Consider the following 27,919-nt stretch of genomic DNA (forward strand, 5'->3'; position numbering starts at 1 on the left):
AAAACAGCAAAAAGTTACCGTGGTGAATCAGTGCATTAGAAGCACACAACATGGAGAAATCACAACGGAATGTTGTTGGTTTCAGCCGCACGAATCTAGCGAATGTACTTTACCTCCACTGTTACCAAGTAACCACGTTCATAACAACTCTATGATAAAACCTGACTCATTGTTAATCAGTTGTCCGGCGGATTCGAGCAGGTAGAGGCGCGTTGTGCTCGGCTCCGACTCGCGGCGTGTTTTCTCAACATCCACAAGTGGTTATCTTCACGTTTTTTATTGTTTACAAAAAGCAGCCGCACAGGAATTTGATAAGAGCGAGGAAATCTACCTACCTGTGAATAGTGTGTGTGTATGTGCGTTTGTAATCAATGTTTATCTAGACTTCCAATCGATATCGATTGTCCTTGGTCAAAAATTGGATACCTGCTATGGTAAGAAAATTTTTTAAGTTTTTTTTTATTTTCAGGAAGAGGAAGTATATGTATGTAGATGAACGATAAATGTACTTTGACTTCAGGTGTTTTGATAACGTTGTGTTAGCGTGCTTCTTGTTTTTTCTTTGTTGTGTTTTTGTCATGTTTTTGTTTCCTTGTACGTCATACGCTGGATACGGTGTGTTGCAAAATCAATGAGACTTTCATCAGTAATTAACCTAAATAGTGAACGTGACAACTAATGTTCGTGCTTCGAACTGTTCTTGTGATCAGTGAACGACTTTTGATTGACTTCTGAGTAATACAGTTTGGTTTGAGTTGACGGATAAAATTTAACAGATTTTGTTTAGTTTTAATTAAACATCTATGTACTTCTTTTTGTTTGGTACGTTAATTGCAAAAGTTAGAATTAAATAGTAAGTCTATGGAGTATTACATTTTGATTAGTAAAGTAAAAAACTTTAAAGAGTTTAAATTATGTTATTTCTAGACACTACGAGGTAAGCGCCAAATATTCTCGGCCTAACAAAGAAAGAGACCTGATGGAAAAAAATTAAATATTTATATTTCAACATAATCTCTGTTAACTTCAATACATTCAAAACTACGTCCAACTAACAGCTCTATGCGTTTAAAAAAATTATTTGAATCTTTATCACTAAAATGATGTAGTACTGCCGTTTGCACCTCTTTATCCGTCCAAAACGTTTTCCTTGCAAGTCGTTTTTTAACTTAGAGAACAGTTAATAATCGTTCGAAGCTAAGTCAGTACTGTAGGGTGGGTGATCAAGTTACTCGAAGTCACAGGCCCCTATAGCAGCTTGAGAAAGACATGCGGTATGAACGGGCGCATTTTCATGAAGCAATCGAACGCCTCTTGTTAATTTTCTCGGCCTTTTTTCCCAAATACGTTCTCCTAATTTATGCAGTAAGTAAGCATAATATGTAGCGTTGACAGTGGTATTTCATCCTTTAAAATTAATCAACAACATTCCTTTACAGTCCCAAAAAATTGTGGCCATGATTTTTTTGGAAGATTGGTTCGTCTTCAAGGGTTTCTTACCCCATGCGAAATAACTGTGATCATTTTTTTTAGTAAAATGTGAAGGACAAGCTTCAGCAAACACAAAAACCATCCTGTCCTTAATACCCTTTAGAGCAATTCCATCTTTTGATAAGAATTTGATTGCCGTTCGATTTTCAATTTTAAACAGGCATGATGAGTCCATAATTTTTCAAATATTACTCCTCAAATGTATCAAAACTAATGGGCAGTGGGGCTTGAAATTTTACACACATACTGCGGGGACCCTCTAGTCTTTTATGAGTTGTACAAATTTCTCGACGAGCAATCGCAAATATATCAGGCCGAGAATATTTGGCGCTTACCTCGTAGTATACACGTGTTTCGCCACACAGTTTCTCTTCTGCCTGAAAACGGTACTGTATACCGAAACACGTGTAGCAGTGTCTACAAATAAAATAATTTAAATTTTTTAAAGTTTCTTGGTTTACTCATCAAGTTAATATGGAGTTTAAACAAGTAAATGCCCCATCAATACAAATAGGTGATCTTAATTTCTGAGATGAATACTTGAAATGCTACTGAAAAATGTGCGCAACAATGAAAATAATGAGACGTAAAGTCAGATGGATGTAAATAGATTACATTTGTAATAACTAGTTCAATTGTAGCACAAAAGGTTTAAAAGTGTAGGCTCTGTCAATTCCGTGTCATAACGCCGGACGAAGAATAAAATTTTAGACGAGAGGCCTAGGAGAGATCTACTCTGCTTTTTGGAAAGAAATAGAATAAGCTCACGTGCATTAAACACAGCCTCCCTTTATATAAAATTTTGTTGTTCATGCGGTACATCCTATTTTAGACCCAACTTTACCAAAAAATGTGAGGTATACAAACGAAGAGCAAAATTCTAGATATTTAATACCCAAAAAGAAACGATTTTCTGTTAACAACCAACATTTAAGTTTACGTTCAACTTACTTGGTATGTTTTGCAATTTCCGTGGTTGTTCGTTTATTATATTTATGGTTGGTTTAAGTAATGTAAAACGTGAACCCCTAAAATAATTTTTACTGGAACGCTTCTGTCTGTATATACTTTGACCAAAACTCTTGTGCGGTGTCTGCCTCAGGGGTCTATTGACTTCCACTAATTTTTATGAGGGCTGAACTACAGTAAACTCACTTGACATACACCTTGTAAATCTTTTATGACTTAAGCGGCTTAAACAAAACCACCCTTATAAGTCAAACTGGCTATTGTAAGCTTTATGGACCCGAACCGCAAGGATTATTACTGTCCATTATTGCCATAACTAAGCTGTGAACTGAGTTAAGTTATACAATAGTCACTTTGAGTTATAAGGGTGCTTTGGCTTAAGCCGTGTAAGTCATAAAAGTTTACAAGGTGTATGTCAAATGGATTTATTGTAAAGACCCTTGCAAATTCGTTGCAGTCGAGATGGCTGGGAGGGGGTTTCTTGAGATGGACTGTAATGAAAATTTTACTGCCATCTGTATTACTCGGGGTAAGTAGACAAGTTTACAACGGTGGGTGGTTAAACCCTTATAAAAATTAGTGGAAGTCAATAGACGCGTGAGGCAGACTCTGCACAAGAATTCTGGTTAAAATATACCACAGCATGATAAATTCATGAATAAATAGATATTTTATTGAAATTCTTAACGAATGTCAGAGTAACTAACATGAGTTAAGAATTTAATTTTTTTAGTACTGTAGTTTTTCCTTGCATATATTTTTATTTTTCAATTTCAATTTATTTTTATATTTATTTTCAATTTCTATTTATTTCTATATTTATTTTCAGTTTCTATTGTGTGTATCATATACATTTAAACAAGAGAATTTAAAGTGAAGAATTTCAATGTTAATCCTTGTAAATGTCGCATAAATTGAAAATGTTACCTTCGTTTCGCGATATTGTTGATATACACAAAACAAGTAGTTTGGTAAAGATTATAATGACAACATCAACATAAACATTCAACAAATATTCGGTATAAATTGCAATATTAGGTAATCAGCAGGATACAACATATATATCAGGTAATAAGCAGGATACAACAAATTATCGACCTATAGCCATTATAAACAATTTCGCAAAGATTTTTGATTGTATTTTAGCAGATGTTTTATACGTACTCACACAGCCTCTTCTATCATAAATAGGCAACACGGATTTGTTAAAGGCAAATCACCTTGAACAAACCTATGTGAGTTTGTTCAAATTTTGTCGAATGCATTAAATGACGGTCTACTAGTCGATGTAATTTTTACTGACTTATCGAAACCATTCGATATCGTCTATCATAATTTGTTAGTTGATAAGCTCAGCCAGTTCGGCTTATGTGATGGCCTAATTTCGCTTTTTAAATCCATACCAACTGATCGTACGCAATATGTAGAATATAAAGATTATACATCGTCGCAATTTTCCACAATTAGTGAGGTTATACAAGGATCTACTTTGGGGCCAATTTTATTTAACTTTTTTGATCAATGATGTAAAACAGCATATTGATGGTAATATTTTTCTCTATGCGGACGATTTTAAAATTTTTAGATTATTAAGGGTGCTGAAGACTGCCGCAGATTGCAGCAAGACACAAATAAGTTTACAATGGAGTCAATGTAATAAATTAAGAATCAATAACAAAAATTGTTTTAGCATGCGTTTTTCGCGTTAAGATAAACCAGCATATGCACTTTCCTTTTGTAGGTATATGTGCAAAATATAGAACAAACTATCTAAATATTGTAATATAGATATATTTTACAGCAATTTTAACAATTTTAAACATAATTACAATAACAGTATTTTAAGAATATCTTCATATCATATTCTGCTATGAGTTGCTGACCCTTAACATTCTCCATATTAATATGTTAAGTTATTTTTAAGAAAGGTAAATAGCTAGTGATAATGTACCATTACTGTGTACTAGTTGTGATTTATATATAAGATCTGTATACTCTGTACATGTTTTATCCAAATTTGGACCTTGGCTCTGCTGGATAATAATAAATATTATTATTATTATTAACAGAATATTACAGAAAAAGATTAAACGTAACTATTTTTAAACGAGTAAGAGCAAACTGTTAACTTTTTAAGAGTAACGGTTAGATGGATGCCTAGAAAAGCTGAGAATAGCACGAAACCTCTCTTGTTATATCCATCGGTTTTACAGTAATAAACGTTTTACAAAATTTATTCAGGACAACTTGCACATTAAAGACGTACTTCTGCAGTTTTTTGATGCAAACTAATGCAGTATTTTATTCTTGGGAATCCACAAGAAAGATATCAGAAATTATGCAGTAGTATAGTTCGGCTAAAAATATAGGGCGGTTATGGCTAATTGCGACTCTCCTTGCGGTAATTTTTACGAGAAATATGAAATTTTATGCGGGATCCGTTATATCTTTGGTCGTTGGCTACTCTTTTCATAAGCAGTTTAAGTAGTTCTTGTGTATAAAATTTCAAATTTCGTGATCTACATAAATCTTGGGAGGTTTTTTTGCAGATCCTTAATATTTTTCCAATAGTTTTTGAAGTTGACTTATTGCAAAGCAATTAAAATTATAGTATTTTGCTTCGAGTTAAAAATATTTCCAAATTTTAGATTTCGTTGAAAAATTTAAACGTTAATTACTGTACAATTCGAGTTTTTGTGAAAAACTGAAATGTACAGTGTAGTGAAAACGCAGCATGCTAATATTCTCAAGTTTAACAATCTTTTGCAAGAAAGTACATTTTTCATGTTGCAAAATGAGGAATCTTTAATTAGTTATCTCCGTCGTTTGTCTATCTTTTCGCCATACAGTACAAACATCATCTCCATTATTTGAAATTAGAGGTTTAATTTAAGGTTATCGTCAAAATGATCAAATGCCAACCAAAATTTGTCTGTTTATGTTCTCTAAAAAACTGATGCCATCATCGAAAGGTGTTTAGTTGTACACGTACGGGTTGCTCTAAAAAGAATAATTGGATAATCGGATTTTTAAGATAAATTGTACAAACAACTACATTCAGTGAGATAATTAGCATTGAATGCATATTACAGAACATTATTTATCCGCTTGGGAACATTCACGACGTCATTTCAAAAAATGTTTGAATTCATTTTTCCTGAAAAATATATCCCGAAATGAGATGTCACTGGTGTTTCGGAAATGATTTTAGTTTCTAAAATTGCTGTCACAGGATGTAGATTGTATGAATCGATGTAATGTATTGATTATCTCAGATACGGTTTATCTAATTTCTCTGAAATTCTTCATAACTTTGCAACCCGGTACCCGATTTACAAATTAACGTCAAATACCAAAGAGAAGAGTTTGGACATATGTATTAAAAAATGATTTAACAAATATTTGTTGAAAAATACTTTCTCAAATTCATGAGATTGCATTACAATTATTTTCCTGCGGTTAACAATATACAAAGATTATAAACTATGTTTACAACCTGATGCTAGACAAAAACAAAAACATTATTTTTCTTACAAAGTTGGTGTGACGATTATGAGTTAAGAAATCTGACTTTATTACAAATCGATTACTTATTAAATTTGGCAAGCAACTGAATCGGACAAAGCATGAAGGCGCACTTGGATACACTTTTTTAAAGTCACACAGGAATTTAATCCTTTTGTTAGAACACTCGCCAGATAAAAGTGTAGTACAGTGAAGACAGAGTTCATTTTTTCTCAGCAGAAGCAAATATCATTTGGAAAAGCTTATGACAGCCAACTCATGTGAACATATCCCCGACTTACGTATTTTTGTGGTTTTTAGGAGTAATTATTAAACAATTGTAACGTTTTAGTTAATTGAAATTTTAACCATAAACCAGTTGCTGGACCATTTGCTAAAGTAAATACTCACGATTTGAGGAAATGAAAGTGAAAGCGACGTATGATGACACTTTTTAAATGTTTTTACGCTAATTATTTGCTATTATTGTGATTAATCTCATATTTAGTGAAAGTAATGCTAAAGCTAAATTCAGTCATTTATCTCAAAAAATGTTATTCATCCAGTTACAACAAATATATGTTTCTTCCATTATTCCGGACCAGTTAAATTTCTTATCGAATTGCTCTTTTGAGGTATACAGTTAGTTGGTGATAGTGTACACAAATGAACTGTTTATAATACTCATGTCTATATGAATTTATAAAACCTAAGTCTTATCAGTGGTTACAGATATTTACGCTCAGAATTGTCAACCCTAAAATGAAAATTTAGTCTAAATAGCGGCAATGCAAACATCATTATTTTAAGAATAAATTTCATGGCCTACTAGACGACTTTTTTCAATCATGTGGTATTTCCTATATACATACATATTTTTTTAAGTTATTACCTTGAAGATAATAAGTATTCTATTTTAGTGTGTACAATAATTTTATCAGAAAATGTTGCATTCGGGTAACATTGTCTAATTATGATTAGGCAAAAAAAGTAATATATGTAATAAAAAGTCCGTGTTTGTCAGTATTTTAAATTGTTTATTTCACGGTTGAGGAATCTAATAGCAGATTTACAACTTTTTTAAATAGTATGAAGTAGATACACATTACACGTGTAGCCAGCTAAGTATGATATAACTAATAAACGTAATTAGAACTAAACTTTAACGAAGGTATTTACAGGAGGGCATTCTGTTTAACAGCTCCATTTACAATTATTAAGATATAATTAATAATAATCAAACGATGGAAACTTTTGAATTGCCATCTTTAATAAAACCATATCAGCGGCTGTAATAATAACAATATATTATTTTTGTAAATATTTATTATTACATTATATGAATAAATAATAAGTGTAATTATTATTTTTGATAGGCTTTTGAAAAGCAATAAAAAATTACGTCGACCGTTTTATACGAAACAAAAGGTTTATTTCACCAGCTATTCCATTTCAAAATTACCGTTCGTTGGGTAATGCTAATGAGCAATGCTTAGCAAAATATTGATGACTAATGTTTACCCTGAACGACTTACTACACTTGTCACACAATATTTTTACCTTGTTTTTGAAATTTCATCTTGTGTTGCATTTTTTATTTTTTACTCTTTCTGGGAACCGAAAATAAATGAAAAACATATTATAATTTGGTCCATATAATTTAATTTTTGTATATTATAATGTTATTAACATAAAAAGAGCTAAATTCTCGGAGAATATTAACAACTGGGTCGTTGTATGTGGACAGTAACAGTATACAATTATGTACCTGAATCAATTATCACTGGCTTACTGATTTTAAAGATCGAGAATAAATATTTTTTAAACGCGATAACCCGAAATACGGACAAACATTCCATGAACACTTAAAAAGTGCAAATATTTAAACTATAGTTCACTTAACCTTGTAAAAGACCAATGCTGAAATTACCATTATGTTGGTTTCCGATAGATTAAATTGCATTCGCATTTTTGTAATAAATTTCAAAAAACTTACGCAAGAGTTGCGTTATTTAAAAAATAATAAAAAATATAAAAAACCATATTCGGCTTATATAAAGAGTAAAAAAATCGCATTTCATGCTCACTGGTCCACGCCTTGTGATGGAAACAGAGCAGAAATTCACCTAAGACAGTTTCACTTTGTGCATTTTCTTGCAGTGTTACCCTAATTGCGATAACAATTCAAAAAGACAAAAAAATATGGATTTTTATTTGCGCAATTAGAAAATAAATTTTCATGCTTTTAATGTAAGTCAAAGCGTTTTCTGTGACAATAAAGTGTCGATTAATCATTATGACAACGGTTGTTATAAATTGTTTAATGCACTTTCACGATTTGATGTCGTTTTCCTGATGTTTGATCCGTTATAGTTTCAGTTTTAGTGCCATTTAAAACACTTTCTTTATTATTTCAGTAATTTTCGCTATCTTTATTGTGATGCTCTTTTTTGGAGCGTAACTTTCATTGAAGCCAAAACAGTGCATTGAATTGATTAAATCATCAATTTTTGAAAATTATAAGGTTCTAAGTTTTTGAAACATCCTGTAAACATGTCTTTGAACCACATAGCTTGCCAAGCAAATCATTTAACCATGGTCATGTAAACTTGCAAGATCGAGGAGATAATCATTATGATAGTGGGTAGAAACTAATTAATGTTTTTGCGTTGAAATAAAAGATAAGTGACATCAAAGTCGTGATTTTTTGAGTAGTCGGAGAACTTTCACATTTTTACTAATGCGTAGGCTACATTTTAGCAAAGAAGATATTCAGTGTTTGTCTCAACTCTCATAATTAGGAATGTTTCAGCTTCAACCACGAAAAGACATTGTATCCACACAGTACAACCTCTATTAAATCTTGTGGCTTTTTCTTGTCAGATCAAGCATTGGCATGGTTATTGTTTTCTGGATGGATAGATCCTTGTGACCACTTTTTTCATTACTACATTATAAAATGGCCTTTATAATAATGGCCAATGGCCTTTTAAATCAAACGGAAACCACACTTTCCCTTGAGGCATCCGTCACAGGTTTAATACGACTCGAAGACTAGGTCACTCTTCTCTAACTTATCAATTTAGTCACGTAATGGCCAATCATTTCAACGTGCGATGCGTAATTTTGAAATGTTGCGTAGCAAAAATATCTCCCAGTTCAGTAAACTTGCAGCTATCATGTAAATGAAAGCTGAAACCTTGAATATGTTTCGATTAACGTGTTCTATAATGGTTGGTTTGTTCATTACTCAAGAAATTAGCACGTTAATAATATCTCATTACAATAAGCCGCCCATCTTGCCTAATTTTAGACAAGAATGGTTCGTTTGGGAAGGATAAACAACAGTTCTGAGATTGACAGTTCATCAGTTATGCAAAATGTTGGTACCGTTGACGTTTTATTATCTACTTGCGGAAGTTATTTGAAAGTAGTTACGGTTAACAACTCAAGAGTAAATAAAAGAAGTCGGTTTACTCTGAAAATGGAGATTTCTCCTCTAGGAAGATAGGAAATGTTAATCACTAACTATTAAATGGACTTAACGAAGCATGGACGAATCGTACAGCGACGATTATGTAATTTAATTAAGTTATTTGTTTAGTCCACCTTTTCGACACACCTACCAGCGAAATTTTCTTTCATACGAGACTGTCAAAGTAGGTTTGGATCCTGTTCGAAAGTGGAAAATGGCGAACTGTGACTAATAACAAGAAATGTACATTAATAAATTATTATCCTGTTCATTATTATGCGTAACCTTGGTAGATCCTCATTAACATTTACCAAATTAAATTGTAAGCACTGTTCCAATGTGAATAATACACGGAGGCAATTGTCAAAATATTGTAACAGATATGTTTTGCATTTAAAATTTAAAAGATGGGAATAATGAATTTATCTGATGTATTTGTCGACAGCTTTACGTTTTATTTAGTTCTACCATACAATTTTTGTCCTTCTGAAATTCTACTCTCTGTAGCAACAGACACTGCAAAATATTTCTTAATAAGGTTTTCGAGTGAATATTACGAAAATTATGTAGTAATGGTATAAGTTGAAGGCGATTTTTTTGTATCAATGAAATAGTTTTGTGTCCGGAGCCTTTACCCGTTTCGTGCCTTATCTACCAAAACAAACATCGTGCTTGTTACCATTGAGTAGGCGGGAGGTATCGTATGATTCTTATCAATGTATGCACTATTGTAACAATTTCGAGTAGAATAATAAGATGGATGTACATACATATCATAATATTATTGCATTAGTATTGTAGTTTGTAGTATTAGATTACTTTTGATGAATAGTGCATTCGCCCGTAGTAGCACCTACAATTCCGCTTGTAAGTGATTTGGGAATACAAATGAAATTTGCTATTTCAAGTATAAAAGTCAAAAATTGTTCATATTAGTGCCACAGAATTAAAGTAACTTACAATGTTTTTTATAAATCGAAAAATATTACAAAAATGTCAGAAACAAAAGCTTCAGTTGATCGATCACACTTGAATTAGATAAAGTAGTAGATATAACTTCGAATCCGCTGATTCTTGTTGTTCTATGATGTCATTTTAGAAAATACTAAAGTTTATAATACAGTGGTAACTACTATCCCATCATTCTGAATAAAAGAAAAACGGTGAAAATTTGCTGCTTATTTATATGCTGTTTCTTTTATTCCTTCTTTTTTAATACACATACATACCTACCTATTGCCCTTGCAAATATTTTTTTTGGAGAATAAGAAGTAAGTTACAATAATTTTCAAAACAAGTCAAGCGATAGAATTACAAGATCTTTATCTTCGACGCATCACACACTTTGACGTGATTGAATTAACTGTTACTTACTTGATTAAACACAGCATTAGATTAAGATCCTGAACACTCTGCCTTAATACGAACATGGGTCAAGACGACGCGGCAAGTCACATTTTCGGCGTGGTATAAATATTAAAGACAATAATCTAACGTTAAATGACATTTTGATTTTTCAAGTGCGATACTTAATAATATATGTAAAATTTATTCAAGACAGTTTTAATTAGTTTAACAGTATGAAATAACACTCCTGTTTCTTATCAATATCTAGATGAGTAACCAATGAGTGATTCAATTAAGTGTGATCTTAATCTGTTATGCAGTAAAAATAAATTCAGTATAGATATGGATTTGACAATTGAATGACAATTCTCTAGAAGTGTTGTTTAATTCATTAAACCTAGGAAATTGCGTTCATTTTTAAACAATTCAAACTCCAGAAAATGTGGAATTTCATATTGCTAACTAGAAAAATAGTTGGAGATATCAAAAGATGGATAGGTTATACATATAACATATACATAACATTTTTGGCGAAATGTCATGTAGCATATTTCATTTTACCAAATATCATTCTGTTATTATATTGTTATAGATAGACAACTGAGCTCGATAGTAAATGAGAAGACTGAGACCTGTGGGACACCCATGCTACTATTTTATTCAACGCCTAATATGAAGATAGTTTTTATTTTTGAGTGATATTAATCCAAAGTTTTCTCTACCTGCTTGCCGAAAAATTAATAAAATCGTGTCAAAATTTTGTTAATTTTGAATCTCACTTGATGTGTACCGCGCGGAATGTTCTACTTACTTACAAATTAATAGTCCAACTCCATATTTATGTTTACTTGCATGGATTACGGATATCTTAAAAGAAATCTAATAATCTATACATGTTTATATGGGAAACTACGTCACAAATTTCCAGGGTCAGCGTCTGATGCTAAGAAAACGAGGTGGCCAATGTAAAGGTGGGCTCACTGCTTTACGAAGGTGCAAAGTAAAACACCGCAAAAATCATTATATGTAAAGGGGTAGAATTTTTAGGTTGTGCCTTAGATTGTATATCAACTTGAAGTTGACCCGAAAACTATCGATTTAGTTACAGAACATTAACTTACACAGCGATAGTCTTGAATGGCGTGAAATTATTAAATGTTATAATTTCAATATTTTAAATGATTAAGCAAATGTTAGTAATCCATATTTGTTAAATTAGAATTAAATGTAGCAGCACAAAATTACTAAAAAATTATTTTCATTTCACAGACAACAACAGAACAGTATTTCTTTTTGCACAGTTTAATCCAACAACGTATTACGAAGAATTTAGAATTAACATTGTATTAATTTTCACAAAACATGGGTCCCCGAAATTATTTCAGCGAAGGAAGTGACAAGTGAGCGGTATCAATACCTACCTTGCCTCTCAAGGGTACCTACTCAAATAGGTAGTATTTCGATATCGTGGCTTGTATAACAACTACTGCACATATTTTTTAGATTTGCTTATACAAGTTGACTCAAAAAAGTTAATCAATGACTCAATTTATTTTATTGGTTAAATCAGAAACTATAATATGTATAAAGTCGAATGCTTTGAAATCTTACAGACGTTTTGAAGTTATTGTAGGCATGATAAATTTTTAATCAAAGTATATCTGTTTATGATTTTTTACTTGTAATTTGTAATTGCATTCATATTTTTTGAATTTGTTTACCCAGGTGGCTAAAAAAAATAATGAACGATTCAATTAATCTTATTGGTCAAATCAGGAAAGGCTCACTTGATTTGAAAAATTTGGGAATACAATGCTGTAATTATTAGTATTACACTGCACAATCTGCAGTTGGTATACGTGTCCTCGCAAAAATGTTGATGACGTCATCGCAAAATTTTGTAAAAAATCATTTGAAACACACGCGTAGCCCGCTTCTTTACATTTACTTTAACATTACATACAAATGTTTATTTCAGCTTATAGGGGTTTTCATAAAAAATAAAATTCGTAAAATCAAATTTTATAATTTTTCGAAAATGCTGTTTCATTGTATTTCAGGGGCGCGGGAAGTTGTCAGTGACTTTTATGATTGTTAGTTGTCACGATATTGTTTTTATTGACTTTAATTTTAATTTTGCATAAAATTAATGGCCGCGTTTGGTATATCTTGGTTTCGGTAAGATTTTGTATACGAAATTTGCACAAAAAATCTATTTTTCTAGTGTGGCAACTTCATTGTTGGAATGCTAATATGTCCCTTGCATAATAACCGCCAAAGTAAAAAATTCGCTTCTTACATAAAAAAATAATGAACCATGAAAATGAAAATTCGACTTTATGTAATGTGCGAGTAGTTAGATAATGTTGCTTCACCGAGTAAAAATAAAATTACAAGTGTTATATTAGTGTTTGGAACACTTTCGTTAGTTCCATTGTTCGTGAGAATTTCTTGTGACTTATTGTGGTAAAATGGGTGTGAATGGAGTCATGGATTACAATCAAACATAGGTTTCCTGCTTATTACATACATATTATTTAAGTTAAAACAACTATTCGACAATTATATTGCGCCATTCTTGCTATAAAGCGATGAAGCGAATCGTGCCTTACGAGTGTAAAAAATTCTTTTGTTACTTAGAATGAGGAGTGCCTTCAATCAAATAATAATAAATCAGAAGAGGTTGAAAAATATAACTCGTTCTGTGTATTATCATGAATTTTAAACGAAAATCGTGACTAGCTCAAGGTGTGCGACATTTGCAACGTGAAGAGAATGGATGATATTTAAATTGAGCTTTGTAGTTGCAGTTTAAATTGACCGCAATTTGCTGCCAGGGAATTATGAATGCAATCAGGTGCGTTTTATATGTTTGCAAAACGTGCAGGTTTTAAACTTACACACGAATTAAAAAACTGGATTTTAGTCAATATTTTTTATGTAGGCATTTTATATATGACTCACAAGTGACTCTACAAATTCTTTCTATGCGATGATGATTCAACGTCTTAAATACGTAAAGTTCTTGAAACCTTCGATAGACTGGTATTCCATTATGAAACGAAGGCGAAAATTTATACAAGAATATTGATACACAAACGGCAAACTTGTGTGGCACTCTTTATGATCTACAAAAGTTTTCATTACCTTTTCATTCCAAAGTGTTTCCCATCAGTTGTTCGATACACTTATAGATGTATCAAATTTTTTGCTTTAAGATTTAACGCTGTTTTACTCTTGAAAAACGCGGCGCAGTAAGTTTTTTTTACTATTATCATCACAATGTGTACCCATAACTTCGCAACTCACAGTTTATAGGGGACGGTCACTGTAATTTTACTATTTCCTACCTAGTACCTAATAGACGGTTTGTCAGACAGTTACGAAGTTTTTGAATATTGTTTTAGCAAGCCTAACAACCATTTCAAAAATTCAGTTGGTTCCGGCAAACAATCCAAAAATTAATATACAATAAGAATCAAAAAGTGCACGTGGACTGATTTATTGTAGCTTTCGTTAGCGCTTGTTATCAGGGGTGGGATTTTGTTTCTATAACGATAAAATATCGGTACCGATAAAATGTGGTTGTCTTTTTCTTTCCCATCTGAAATTTATATTTTCGTCCTTGTCATTTATCACTTCGTATGGTACTGGTAGAAACAAAATCCCACCCCAGGGATCGAGTTGCTTTGGCAAGTTTTATTATATTGAGAAATAATATTAATTGCTCCAGATAGTATATGCGCATAGTGAAAATAATAAGGTAGATAATAATCTGTTATATATATAAAATATAAGTTAAATAAGATTTTATCAGTGAATGTAAAAATTATTCATTTGGAATAACGACAAATTTTTACGAATGAAGAGAATATTTTTATTCATGTGTACAACTGTGTAATGAGTAATCATGTTAATCCAATTTCGATTTTTTCACAAAAAATCCACATGCACAAGTTTAAATATAAGGTTGGATTAATAAGCCGCGTCTATGTAAATACATATTTTACTATACACATTTTCAAACCAGAGATCGGACTAGTAGGGGTAACTTCAAGTGGCCCATAGGCTCGCGTTCCCGCTGCATTTAGTGATGGTTAGGTTGCAGTTTACTAAACATGTCTTGTACGTTAACAGTTATTGTCCTCTCATTTTTTTTTTCATGAAACTACGTTTATAAAGTCATATATCCAATGTGTAGTATAAACGTGAACACTACTTGATATGCCTGAATTTGATCCAGTTTAAACAGTACAGGTAGCCCTCTGAAAGTTAATCGTTCCCACACGAGCTTCAAGTGCACCATCCTTCTGGCGGTTTGCCTTTTTGCTCGCACTCGTTTGGTCTATGGTAACAATAACTTATAAAACCGCCAAAAGAGAACGGAAACGGGTATCTAATTTTTCATATTCGACGCATTACTAAAGTCGAGAAAATATAAAATTAGTCATTCTCCAAATAGTCCCTATTTTCCTAGCTAGGTAAAGAATGTATCAAATATTTTGTTAAGAATAGGTCGATAGCAGTGCTATGGTGAAACATGAAATACATTAAATTACCAGTGTACAGAATATAACATAACTTAAAGAAGTGAGCGCATATAAAAACAAAATTCTAAAATGTAACCTTTTATCCTTCATAACGAACAAAGGTAACATATTCTTTAAGTAAAATTTTTCAAATTTAGATAACATTTTTGTTCAAAAATTAGCATTATAGTTTACAACTACATATTGTAACCCTTTGTTACTCCACATTTCAAAGTATCAATATTTTTTCTTTGTAAAAACCAGTTGATCTGGCACTGTGAGCACTTCTTCACAGTTAAAATATGTAGTACACTTGTTTATCAATTAATGTAAATTTTAAAGTGTTTTTTCAAAAATATGGTTCATACCTATTTCCTTGCACTTATTTCACTTACAGAAACAGAATAAATTCACAAAAATTCTTCAATCGCCGCGCGCAGCCAGCCTTTAGTAAACTAAACATTTGGTGTATTTTACAATTTTATGAGTTGCTTAAGAGAACTGAGCATCAGATCAGTATACATACCCTACCACATCTTGCAATAATTTTTATGTTTTATATATTTAGGTAATACATATATAAAACATGATATCAGAGAATTTCTAATATATGTAAGTAGGTATGCACATATATTTTCATTAAAAAATATATATCTTTTTGAAAATGAACGACGGTGTCTTATTTCAACTATAAATTAAACACACTTAGGTACAAATTTTCAAGTCAAGTTTTAAGTTAGTGTTGAATAAATTTGGAAGTGAGTTTTACGTGATGAGCCCACAATTTTAAACGTTTTAAATGGCAAAGCTACTGATATTGAACACATTGATTTGGTCTTACACTCTTTTATTTTTGTTGCGTAAGATGGAAATGTTTTTATTACATTAAATACATAAGAGTGTGAATGTTGTATCATTGTCGGTGCTCAGTTAAAATTTTGGTGTTATGGTGTATTGTTATGGTATACATAGGTTAAATTACATTCCGTTTGAATTTTTTATCTTTCAACAAGTGAGTTGTTGATGAATGCTAGTTTATCATTTTAGTACAGTTGATGCAAAGTGTAAGCACACACTTTAACTCAGCTTGAAAAATAGTGCGACATTATATATTTTTTACTATAAAACAACAATAAATGGTGTTACTAAATAAACATGACGTTAGTGTGACATTATGATAAAATGTTATGGTTGAAAACAGGAGTGTTATTATTTTCAATGTAATACGTGGAATACCATTATTATTAATATATGGTTCTGTAGTTAATTGGTGAAGACATCACTTTTTTATGTAACAGGAAATTCTTTTATAATAAAATTACTACAAAATTACAAAGTTTTCAAATGTTAAAATCGATATAAATTAGTCAACCTACAGAATTTTTTTTGAGCAGTTTTAACGATAATAAATTGTTTTCACAAATCCCTCAGTGATGTTATTTAGGATTGGAATAAACTATTATTTTGATATTTTGTATCTCGCTTACGCTCGGGAAGTATTGTAATCTACTTTTACGTTTTTTCGGCCTTTCATAATCCCTACAGGACGAAGAAATAGGTCTTCCCGTTTCTGTCTGCCATCACGGATTTTTATCAGACAGATAATCTACGATAGTACTAGGCTGATTGTTATCAAATTTTATATTTATATTAGGAATATCAAAATTTCTCTAATCATCCCCATCAATAATGCGATGACGTCACTTCAAAATTGTACATAGCAAATGGGTTTTAAATTGTATAAATAACATAGTCCTAAACATGTAGTTTATGACTCCGAATAGAGTTTTTACCCGAAACGTCTAGATTTTTGGAAAAAAAATCAAAATTATAAAACAACATTTTGCAATTTAATTTTGAATCTGCTAAACCGAATGCTTTGAAATCTTGCGGATGTTTTATTATGCTCCGTAAAGAGCGTAATAAATTTTTAGTCAAAATATATTTGCTTATCCCCTCCAAAAAATTAATAACATTTATCTAAAATGTACAAAATATGATGAGTCTGCACGTGTGATTTATCATTCCATTCATATTTTTTTGGATTTGCATATGTAGGGTGACTCAAAAAAATTAATGAATACGTAAATTTATTTTATTGATTTAATCAGGAACTACAAAACCGAATGGTTTGAAATCTTGGTGATCTTTTAGAGTTATCATAAGCATGGTAAATTTTTTATGAAAATGTATTTGCTCATCCCCCCTAAAAAATTGATGACGTCACCCCAAAATTTTGGTGAATAAATCCTATCAAAAATGTACAAAATATGATGAGTCTGTACGTGTGATTTAACATTCCATTAATATTTTTTGGATTTGCGTGTGCAGGGTGACTCAAAAAAAATTATCATTGTATTTCAGGAACGAGGGAAGTTCTGTTGAAACAACTTTCAAATTCATGGCGAGATGAATTCATTATCAGTGACGATTTAACTAATTGATTGCAATCTACAGATTTGTATTTGCCCCTAAATATGATGGTGTAGTGCAGGTTCGGTATTGCGCCCTCAAACATAAATATGAAAATCGACACACCTGATTTATCCGTCGTCAGTAGTTCAGAATAGGGTCACTCACCACGGGGTCTTCACCTCCTAGCCCATCCGACTCACAGCGTCGGCTTCAACCCGCGATCTTTTGGTGTTGGCTCTTCAAGTATTGCGACGTTGTTAGGTTATCTGAAATCGCACATTCAACGTATGTTCTATTGTATTTGGTTGCTATTGCTACTATTACCTGACCAGCATACCATCCCTGGCTCTGCTTTTTTCCACTGACTGTCTTAAAATTCACCCTGGGCAGTTGGGACATGTGTCTTAAGTGATTAACTTTGTCGCCTTTAAGACCTATACTGAAATTCTTGCTTGCATTTGTGTGATTTTATTTTATAAGATTAAAGTCGTATTTTTATTACTTTCTTTAATGAAGATATAGAGCTAAAATATTCAATGTTTTGGTTAATGAAGACATTGTAGTTGTGTATTAGTTATGTCCGAAAGCGAAGGTTTTTTTTCTGGAGGGGAGTAGTGAACAAACATACAAAACAAAAATATGTTGGATTTTCTTTGGTGCATACTGAAACAAAATATGGAATATAGTCTAAACCTGCTTTTGTGTTTTTATTATTATTTTTTTAAATAAGGGGAGGTAATATATTTTTATTTTAAATAATGTTGATTATTGGCTGGCATAAAATCATGCTCATCTAGGAGTAGTTTATGCATTTTCTTTTAAATCTTTAGACAAAACATTAGTTTTAACGCATTCGATCAAGTGGTAGATTTTCTTCGTATTTTTAGGAGTAACATTATGTACAATAGGTACACATTCCATCTTTCTTTTAGTAAACAATGCGTCTTAAAAGATTAGGGTTTCGAAAATTACATGGAAATACGATACAATATAATGATTTCTTTTATTAATTGATGCAAAATTTGTTAAATAATCCAACCAAGTACTGCTTCTTGCTCTTGAGAAAACGTTTTCTTGTCGATTGACTCACATACTTGAAAACCTTGTTCCGTTATTTAAATCAATAAATCGAAACTTAAAACAATGAATAAATTTAATTACATAACTGCAATCAACTCCGGTATTTATGATTTTATTTCGCGGCAGTTTTGTAAAACTTGGTGAAAATATTTAGCACACAAGAATTCGACAAATTTTTATGACGTTGTAAACTAAAATCACCTTGAGTAACCTCGGAACCAACGTCCATTGAGCTTCCAAACTAAAGATTTGAAGGTAAATATCTATTTCAGTTTATCTGCAGGCAAATTTTTTAAAGAAATCTCATCAATAAATTTATTTAAGCTCGGTACTTTTTATCGTCGATTTCGAGAAGCAATTAATCTTGTCCGGCTTTTTCCGTGTTTACTTTTTGCCTTCTTCATAAACTAGTCAGCTTGAAATAAAATTCGCTGCTGTGTTGTAATGCTAGAAGATGGCAATTTATTTACAATGGATTATTCTTAGTCATGCAAAAAATGATTCTAGCACATTACAGTTAATTTTCAGATGGTTGACTATGACAAGATTGTGTAACAATCTGAAAACTAATCAGAAATTTAATTTCTAGTAATAATACAACAATTAAGATTTTTTGTTTGGATGGAGAACTACGCTCATCGGGAGAAAACATGAGGTTACAAAAGGGTAGTCAGTCATCTTGATCGTGTTTTAAATTTGTGTATTATGCAACGAAACAATAAAAACTCCGCCGTGGAAAAATTTCCATAATGAATTCCGTTGAACTGAGTTGATAATCTTCAGAGGTAACTCAACATTTAACCTCATTTAGAAAAGTTTTAGCTGGTGATATTCTCTCTTAATAGTTCCGAGTTTTAATGACCACATCTGTTAACTGCGGGTCTTAAGACAGATAATTGTCTGCAATTAATTTTAAAAAAACTTTCAGTACATTTTCTAGACGTAAGAGAAATTCCGTGAATTGACCGCAGTCTCTCACAATTTGGTGATTTATAGATGCAGTGTGAATAATAAATATAACGACTTTCCACTATCGAACAAATGTGTTGATATAACAATTACAATTTAAGCACAGTTTTTTGTTATCTTGCGTATTTCCGCTATATTATTACCTTGCCGATATCATCGAATATCATTCGCAATAGGATAACTAGTTTCGACACAAAATTATTACGAAATTCGAGAACTGCCTGAAGAAACCTCTTGCGTTCTAGAGAGAGAAAACATTAAAGGTTAGTTACATTGTACGTTTATAAATGCAAGAAGACCTCTTTGAATAATAAATGCAGTGAAGGTGGGGCTCTCCATCATACAAAGAAGGTTGTTTTACATACAGACGGTATGGATTTTTAGTCATTTTTATATATGGAATATTTTTGCATCGCACTGTTTACTTGCTTCAAATCAACGGAAAAACCCAACAACCGCGTTATATAAGCATAAGCACACAAACAAAATGTTTGTCGCAAATAAATCTGTATTTATTATAATCGCAAAAAACGTGTATGTTAAAAAATCAATTAAACGTAGAGGCCCAAGGTTATTAATATCATCTGTTTTGCAGCAACAATTTCTTCTTGGAACATATAGCTGACGCCTCAAGGATCTCTTTGTATCCCGTCGTACTGGCATTAAAAACCATTCACTCTGTAAATGCCAATAATGCTCATTCGAGGATGCGTGTTAACAACGTGCCATTTTATTTATTTCTAATAGCAAATAATCACTTAATATTACTCACTTACTTTAACTGTAACTCGACACGAACCGTAAAACTCAAATTCCTGCTCTATATTTTTCCGTACTTTCTCTTTTGCGCATTTTTCGTACATTAAATAAGCGCAAATATAGTTGAACTGTTCCCGATTACGCAATTTGCCCAAAAAAGACAAAGAGTTGAACGCATTCTTCGGAACCATCGTTGCTCATAAATCGATGATGCGCTTACATAATGAAAGCGCAAACAAAACTTTAATGCTATTTTAATGGTACTTTCCACAACATGTATTTTTACAAAAAATGTAGTTTCTAACTCTCCAGCTTTCAGAGCAATTGAATCATGAACGCGAAAATGATGAGCACCTAGATATATTTATGTCAAACATAACGGTATTATTTTCGCCTGTAGCTGTTGATTCAAAAGGTATTGATTGCTCGCGGATGCGGAGCTCTTTCTTTTGGAATAACAGTATTCTAGGAGATCATTGAATAAAGAACAACATTTCATAGACTTGTAGGAAATGCAGTCTAAGCGTAGTCTCGAATAGAAGGGAATTCTGTTTTGTATGCATGAAAAAATTTAAATGTTGTCACCTACATACTGATACGGTAGGAGGAGAGAATGGAAGAAGTGGGACATGGTTGCAAATTGTGTTGTGGGTGTATTACTATTGACATTTTGATGTAGAAATGCAAATCAAGCAAGTTGATGGTCATTACCGTGGAAATGACAATACACGTGATTCTTTACTTTTATTGACGAATTTGACATTGACTTCAACACGTGCAGACGTGGAAGTGGAAATGTGCATTCTCTAGTATCTTAAGCGGCTGTCTTTACGTTGGGTTACTGAACGGTTCTTGATAAAGAGGAGATACGTTTTGTAAGCATCGATCATAAGGAATCTACTCCGTCGTTTTGGACAAATAGCTCCGAAGCGGAAAGAGGTAAAAAAATTAAATTAATTTCAGCTATAACAAACAGAATTGTGTCCTTTGAGCCATTTATAAAGTGTGTTAATTTTGTTAATTTACTCTCTAATTGTAGAAATGTGTCATCTTTTGTGTACAATTGCGAACCTGGAATAACGGACACAGTACAGTTGTTATCACAAAAACACCGCACTGCAAATGAGAAGTGCATGTTTTGATTTACGGTTACATCACTACTAGAGGCGATATAAACGTCAAATAAACTCAATTTGTTGCACTATTTTAGTATTTAAAAGAATAATTTTCGGTGACTGACTTTGATAACATTTTAATTACGTCAGCCATAAACCAATTTACATGATTAAAGATATAATAGTTACGTAAGTGAGCAGGAAAAAACCTCTTCGCATTTATTCAATTCAAACTAATTATTTTATTAGTGTATGAAAAAATTTGCATTTGAATGATGCGTATTTAAGCCACATTGGCCTTCGAGTTCTTTATTTGAAGTCAATTAAAAGTGAGTACGGATATTGATGGCTGTTTTTGACAAATACGTCAAAAGTAAGTGGGTAGAATACACATTGTACTTAATTACTGAGATACTAAGTTAATATGGAATGTAATGTCTACTTTATATATATTGTTCTATCTAATCTTATCAAGAATAATAATATATTTTTTTTACAAAAAACTTAGTTGAAATGAATTTATTTGGTTTCAGATAATCAACATTTGGTGATCGTAGTAACAATGCCAGCATTATGGGTTTCACGGTTCGGTTCATGCTAGGTATGTTTTTAACAGCTTTTATCATTCTGATTACGCTTCTGATGTACTTTATTTGACATTTGACATTCTGACTAATTAGAAACTTACTAAATTAGCAACGTTTGTGTTAACTGCTCATTTACAATTCAAATGAGTGTCCAATTTATATACACAAGCACATCTGAGAAAATAGTTTAACTAAAATCTTACCACGTAGTATCCTTATTTAATCTGCATAGCCGGTTTTAGACTTAACTTTAATTGATATATGTGCAAGAACATTTTGCATTTGTTTTTCTGTTGTGTCGGAATACTGCTTCCTTAAAAATATACAGTTTATGGATTTAATGAAAAAGTTCCAGCTACGTCATCCACAAATTTATCAGCAGTAATTACTGTTGAGCTGTCATTAAATGCGTGTGGAAATCCCTATAAATTGCAGTAATAACGTCAATTTTGAAATCTATTTCACTGCACTGTACATTCGCCTTTGCATAATTTTATACGTTTGTCTTGCGATCTTTGATGTAATATTCATTCCTTTTATTTACTATTCTTGTGTGAGAACGTTTTCTGGTCAGGGTTGGAATAACAATGATAATGAAACCTGTCATGGAATTCTGCACAATTTTAACCCACAATTCAAAGTCCTTATTAACCACAAGAATTGCTGTGTACACGTATGGTCATATAGTTCAAGAACCATACTAGAATAGACATGAAATCAGCTCGAGAGTAATATAATTAACTGTACCGTGTCTGCAGTGTCATTGTCCTAATCAAAAAGAATGAGCTTAAAAAAGCGTATCAGACGCCATGTCGATACAGTTAAGGTATTTAACACATACTTAACCACCGCTTCCGTCAATTCTTCGACTTTGGGGACGGCTATGGCTTTACGTTTTCCGAAGAGAAAATATCTTTTTTTTCTGTTTTAGGTACGGTCCTGGTTTTGCTATGCTTTTGGTCAATTCAAACCACACCATTAAACCGTTCAGTTCGACAAGTCAGTGAAAATGGAAACAATCAGACCACTGAGAAACTTCAAGAAGCTCAAACTGAAAACAGAACTCAAAGTGTCGTAGCGAATCTCACCGAAGATGATAACAATAAACCAAAGACTGATTTTAGTATTGATCATAACACAACTATAGATAAACAAAATAGCGTAGTAGGTAAATTACAGAAATCTGAATCTTTTAAAAAGGCAGTACCTCAAGCAGAAATTGGGAGATCAATCGACATAGAAAAATTTGTATCGAAAGACTTCCACAATAAGAACAATGTTTACACGGTGCCTGTTTCACCAGACACTGAAAAATACATAGATCCTGATTTTAATTTTCATGCAACTACACACAAGCATTCCGACTTTGTGCATCACTTTGATTTCGATGCGGAACTAACAACCCCGAAGAGCACACTTTTTGATCAAAAATATAAAGAAGCGGTAGATAGTATAGAACAGAAGCTGGAACATATTGATGATTCGCATGAATTGTCGTCTGAATCTGAATCCAAAGAGAGTATTAACCTCGACAAACTTTACGACGAAACGCAGAAGAATGATACCAAAGCCAACTTGAATTACATAAATTATAAAAATATCGTTAGCAACGATACAGGCAGCAAAAACTCTTTGCACAAAGATCTTGTAGTCGAAGCTGGAACAAATTTACATTTTCGATCTTTCTATAATCACACAACTGTAACAGATGAAGATGATAGTGGAAATAACACGATTGTTAAAGATCCAGATGATGAGAAGAAAGTGGAGAGTTCTACTTTATCCAATTTAATACCGGCTAAAGGTGATTTGGATATCGCGGAAAGTTCGACGAGTAAAAGTATTATCTTAACGACCAGGAAAAGTTTTACTCTTACTAAACCCCCATCAAATAAGAATTCCAGTCATATTTCTATTTTGAGTAACAACATTGAGACAGAAACTCTTAAGGCTGTTAATCCTGTTGTCACAACAACAGCAAGACCTAAAGGTGAAACAGAAATAGTTCCCGAAACACTTTCCAAAGGAACACCAATAGAAGTGGGTAAACGACTGTTTACTTTTAATGATGTTCCAAGAACTGAATCTACCATAGACACTAATCATATTAGCAAGAAATCTGAACAGTTGTTGCAAGAAAATCAAGTTATTCCAGTTCACGTAGAACCTCCACCCTCAATGCGAAACACCACCACGGAAGCTACACCTTCTGAAGATATAAGTCGAGTTATGGAAATGCCACCAAAAAGCGTAGTGCCTTTAAAAGGGCAATTAAACCAAAGTGTAGAAACGTTGACTCCGAAAACGATAATTTCAAATGAGGAAAAGGATTTCGAAAAGAATAACATTTCTGTGAATACAGAATTCTCAATAACAACAAACGTGCCACAAGAAATGATAACAACAAATGTACCAGAAGTTAAAATAACTTCCTTTTCAGAGGGTAGTACTGAACCAGTAATACTAAAAAAAGTAGAAAATGAAACAACCCTGCTAACAAAACAAGAAGCAACGACATTCTCATCAGAACCAGACACAGAAGTTTCGACTTTAGATTTAGGATCAACATCAATGTCATCAAATATAGAAATAACAACAATTTTGCCATCCAAACAAGAAACAACAACAATTTTGCCATCCAAACAAGAAACAACAACAATTTTGCCATCCAAACAAGAAACAACAACAATTTTGTCATCCAGACAAGAAACAACAACAATTTCGTCATCTCAACCAGAAGTAACAATAATTTCTTCATCCCAGCCTGAAGTAACAACACCGTCAATTCTAGAACCAGAAACAACGACAGTTTTTCCAAAATCGGAGACAGTCACATCTGAAACAACGACAACATTGCCAACAAAATTCAAAGAAATTATTAATGCAACGAAAGAAACGGAAGTTGAAACAATCACTTCAATTGTAACTGAAACAAGTATTTCGCCATGGCAGAAAGTTACTGTCCAAACAACAAATATAGACATTCAGACCACTTCTTCTCCGCAGTACGAAACTGAATCAACGACAGTTATTGAATCTGAACCAACGACAGTTATTGAAACTGAATCATCGACCATTGAAATTGAACTGTCCACAGTATCGGAAGAATCTGAAAATACAACATTTGCTTCCACATATCTGTCCGATAGTACAGCGGCAACTGCTACAGAAACAAGTGAAAATTCAATTACAACACTGAAAGAAGAAACTACTACCGAGGTTGTGTTTAAAAAGGATTCAGAGTCTGAGGTTGGAAAAAATACTATGACTACAGAAAATACTGTGCGAACATCCAAAGAAATGGTATATAAAAACATTACTACACCTTCAACATTTGTAATAACCGAGGAAGTTACCACAGTTAAATCGTCGGAGACAACTTTGCTGGAGACTACCACAGAAAAAGTCATAGAAACAACTACTAAACAAATAAAAGTTGAAGAACCTGAACCAACTGCGGGAGTTGTTACTCATACACCCGGTGTTCCTGAATTTAAACATATCGAACACACTGATTATTCTGTCGATATAAAAAATACGACAGAATATAATGCGATGGCGTCCGACTTTTACGAACACAGTACTAACAATACCGATCCACCTGAAGATAATAGTGGAACTATTGCTGCTATTACTATTTCTTCAATAGGAGCTGTTTGTCTTATACTTCTAGCAGGTCTTTTGGTATGTATTGACAGTAATGTACAACCTTTAATTTATATGTTCTATTTTGTACAGGTTATTATGCGCAAAAGACAAAAGCGGTTTAATTATGGTCAAAGATGTACTCCAGTAAGCCTCGACGATTATAGTATGGATAATGTATCAGTTTACAACAGTGTGAGAAGGAAAGGAATGCTTAGAGGCTCGAAAAGATCATATGGAAATCCTGCTTTTGAAGACCCTGTTTGTGTTAGTCATCCATTAAATTTTCCTGCTCTTGGAAAATTTGCAACTAACTTGGAGGACATTAAGGCTGAATTTGAGGAAATTCCACAAATTACAGCAAGAACTAACGAACTTCCGGAAGGGTGTGACACTAAGAACAGATACGCTAATGTTATACCCCTTCCTGAAACACGTGTTTTTTTGAGTTTGATTGATGGTTATCCCAACAGCGATTACATCAATGCTAATTATGTTACGGTTCGTTTTAAATTTTGTTGGGAATTTTTATAAGTTGTGTAATTTTAGGGACCCAAAAATACAAAAGGGTATTATATTGCCTGTCAGGCTCCTCTACAAAATACAGTTGATGATTTTTGGAGGATGATTTGGGAGCAACAGTGTAAAGTTGTTCTAATGTTAACTCACCTGTTCGAAAACGGTGTTGTAAGTATTTCCGCCAATAAAGTAAAAACCATAGTAAACACCAAAATTTTTTCTTTAGGAAAAATGTGTAGATTACCTTCCGCCATCTGAAGTTTTAGATTGTCATCGACTTTTTGGAGACTTCCAGGTAACTCTGAAGAAACGCGAAGTGAAAGACAAATATATAATTTCCAGTTTACAACTAAAGGTAGATATCTCCATACCACAAAGCCAAACATCAACTTTATTTTTTAGAATATGGTTTCCAACAGTTGGAGAGAAGTCACGCATTTCTGGTATCTGGGCTGGCCTGAAAAAGGGGTACCATTAGAAGCCAACTCTCTAATAGCTTTCCTCATCGAAGCCCGAAGTTACATGAAGTCGTCTTCTTTAGATAGGGTAAAAAAATGGTCGTTTCTTAACAAATTGTTTTAACACAGTTTTATTTTCTTATTCTGTTTTCGTGTTAAAATAAAAACATAAAAGTTCGTTGCATAATATTAATACATTTTCCAGAAGGAAGTTACGAATGGAAACTTGACCAATGGTATGACCAAAAACGAACTGAATCCTGTGGTGGTTCATTGTAGCCCTGGAACGGGACGTACAGGGGTGGTGATAGCTTGTGATATTGCTATAAGAGAATTTGAACAAACTCGTCTTATTGATGTACCCAGGATAGTGTATAAGATTAGGAGAGACAGGGCTAGTGCAGTACAAACGAAGGAACAATATGCATTTATTTACAAGGTATGTAAATAAAAAATACTTATGTACTGAGCTGATTTATTGTTTGTTGCAGGTCATCAATCTTTATGCAACTAAACTTACAGGGGGTGCTTTAGATTCGTTATAAATATTTTATTAAAAGAAATTTAAAGCGTTTGTTTGTGATACATGTATTTGTTTTTAAGATTTTGGTCACTGAGTGTGTGAATTGTCAGAAGGATGCTTACATGCTAATAAGATTAAAGTGTGTAGATAAAGATATTTATTTTTACATAACTTTAATAGAAGCGAACGAGATTACATTTCTGGATATTACTATCTGTTAGGAATTGGGTTTCTGGAATAGTGACCAACAATTTTATGTGTTGTTCAATTCTGTTTCTAATTTGGAAAACAAACACAATTCTATGTAAATATGTATTTTCATGTATATAAAGGTCATATTGCTCTCTATGCATGTATTATTTAGTTGATTTAAAGTGTATTATTTTTGTATAGACAGTTTATTGTTATTGTATAATATTAAACTATTATGTAGTGAAATTTGTTGAGCTGTTACGTTCTATAGAGATTTATGTTGTTGAATTCACAGAAGCTTGTGTTCAATGATTAAAAAGAAATAAAATTGTATGAATGCGA

At 32.4% G+C, this 27,919-nt stretch overlaps 2 protein-coding genes across 2 annotated transcripts in view; one reads left to right on the forward strand and one right to left on the reverse strand.

The window, feature by feature from the left end:
- Nucleotides 1-18,128, reverse strand: part of LOC135126701 (uncharacterized) — a 35,643-nt gene extending 17,515 nt beyond the window's left edge. The window contains exons 1-2 of the mRNA XM_064052793.1: nucleotides 18,055-18,128; nucleotides 17,896-17,996 (exon numbers count right to left, since the gene is read on the reverse strand). The gene's annotated coding sequence lies outside the window, so the exon portion shown is untranslated. The remainder of the gene's footprint in view (nucleotides 1-17,895; nucleotides 17,997-18,054) is intronic.
- Nucleotides 122-27,919, forward strand: LOC135126698 (uncharacterized protein). The gene is made up of 9 exons (XM_064052788.1): nucleotides 122-434; nucleotides 22,187-22,254; nucleotides 23,172-25,924; nucleotides 25,979-26,386; nucleotides 26,435-26,572; nucleotides 26,631-26,759; nucleotides 26,807-26,950; nucleotides 27,068-27,301; nucleotides 27,354-27,919. The coding sequence occupies exons 2-9, from the start codon at nucleotides 22,227-22,229 to the stop codon at nucleotides 27,405-27,407; spliced, it is 3,888 nt and encodes a 1,295-aa protein (XP_063908858.1). The 5' UTR covers nucleotides 122-434; nucleotides 22,187-22,226; the 3' UTR covers nucleotides 27,408-27,919.

The sequence above is a fragment of the Zophobas morio genome, unplaced genomic scaffold (genome assembly GCF_036711695.1).
Source record: "Zophobas morio isolate AGI-343-1 ecotype UQ-CSIRO unplaced genomic scaffold, CSIRO_AGI_Zmor_V1 ptg000011l, whole genome shotgun sequence".
Taxonomy (NCBI): Eukaryota; Metazoa; Arthropoda; class Insecta; order Coleoptera; family Tenebrionidae; genus Zophobas; species Zophobas morio.

Excerpts from the sequence above, each read along its gene's own strand:
- LOC135126698 (XM_064052788.1), top strand. The coding sequence starts at position 22,227 with ATGGGTTTCACGGTTCGGTTCATGCTAG. Across the intron at positions 22,255-23,171 it reads CACGGTTCGGTTCATGCTAG|GTACGGTCCTGGTTTTGCTA; the intron begins GTATGTTTTTAA and ends TTTCTGTTTTAG. Across the intron at positions 26,760-26,806 it reads TTTCCAGTTTACAACTAAAG|AATATGGTTTCCAACAGTTG; the intron begins GTAGATATCTCC and ends TTTATTTTTTAG.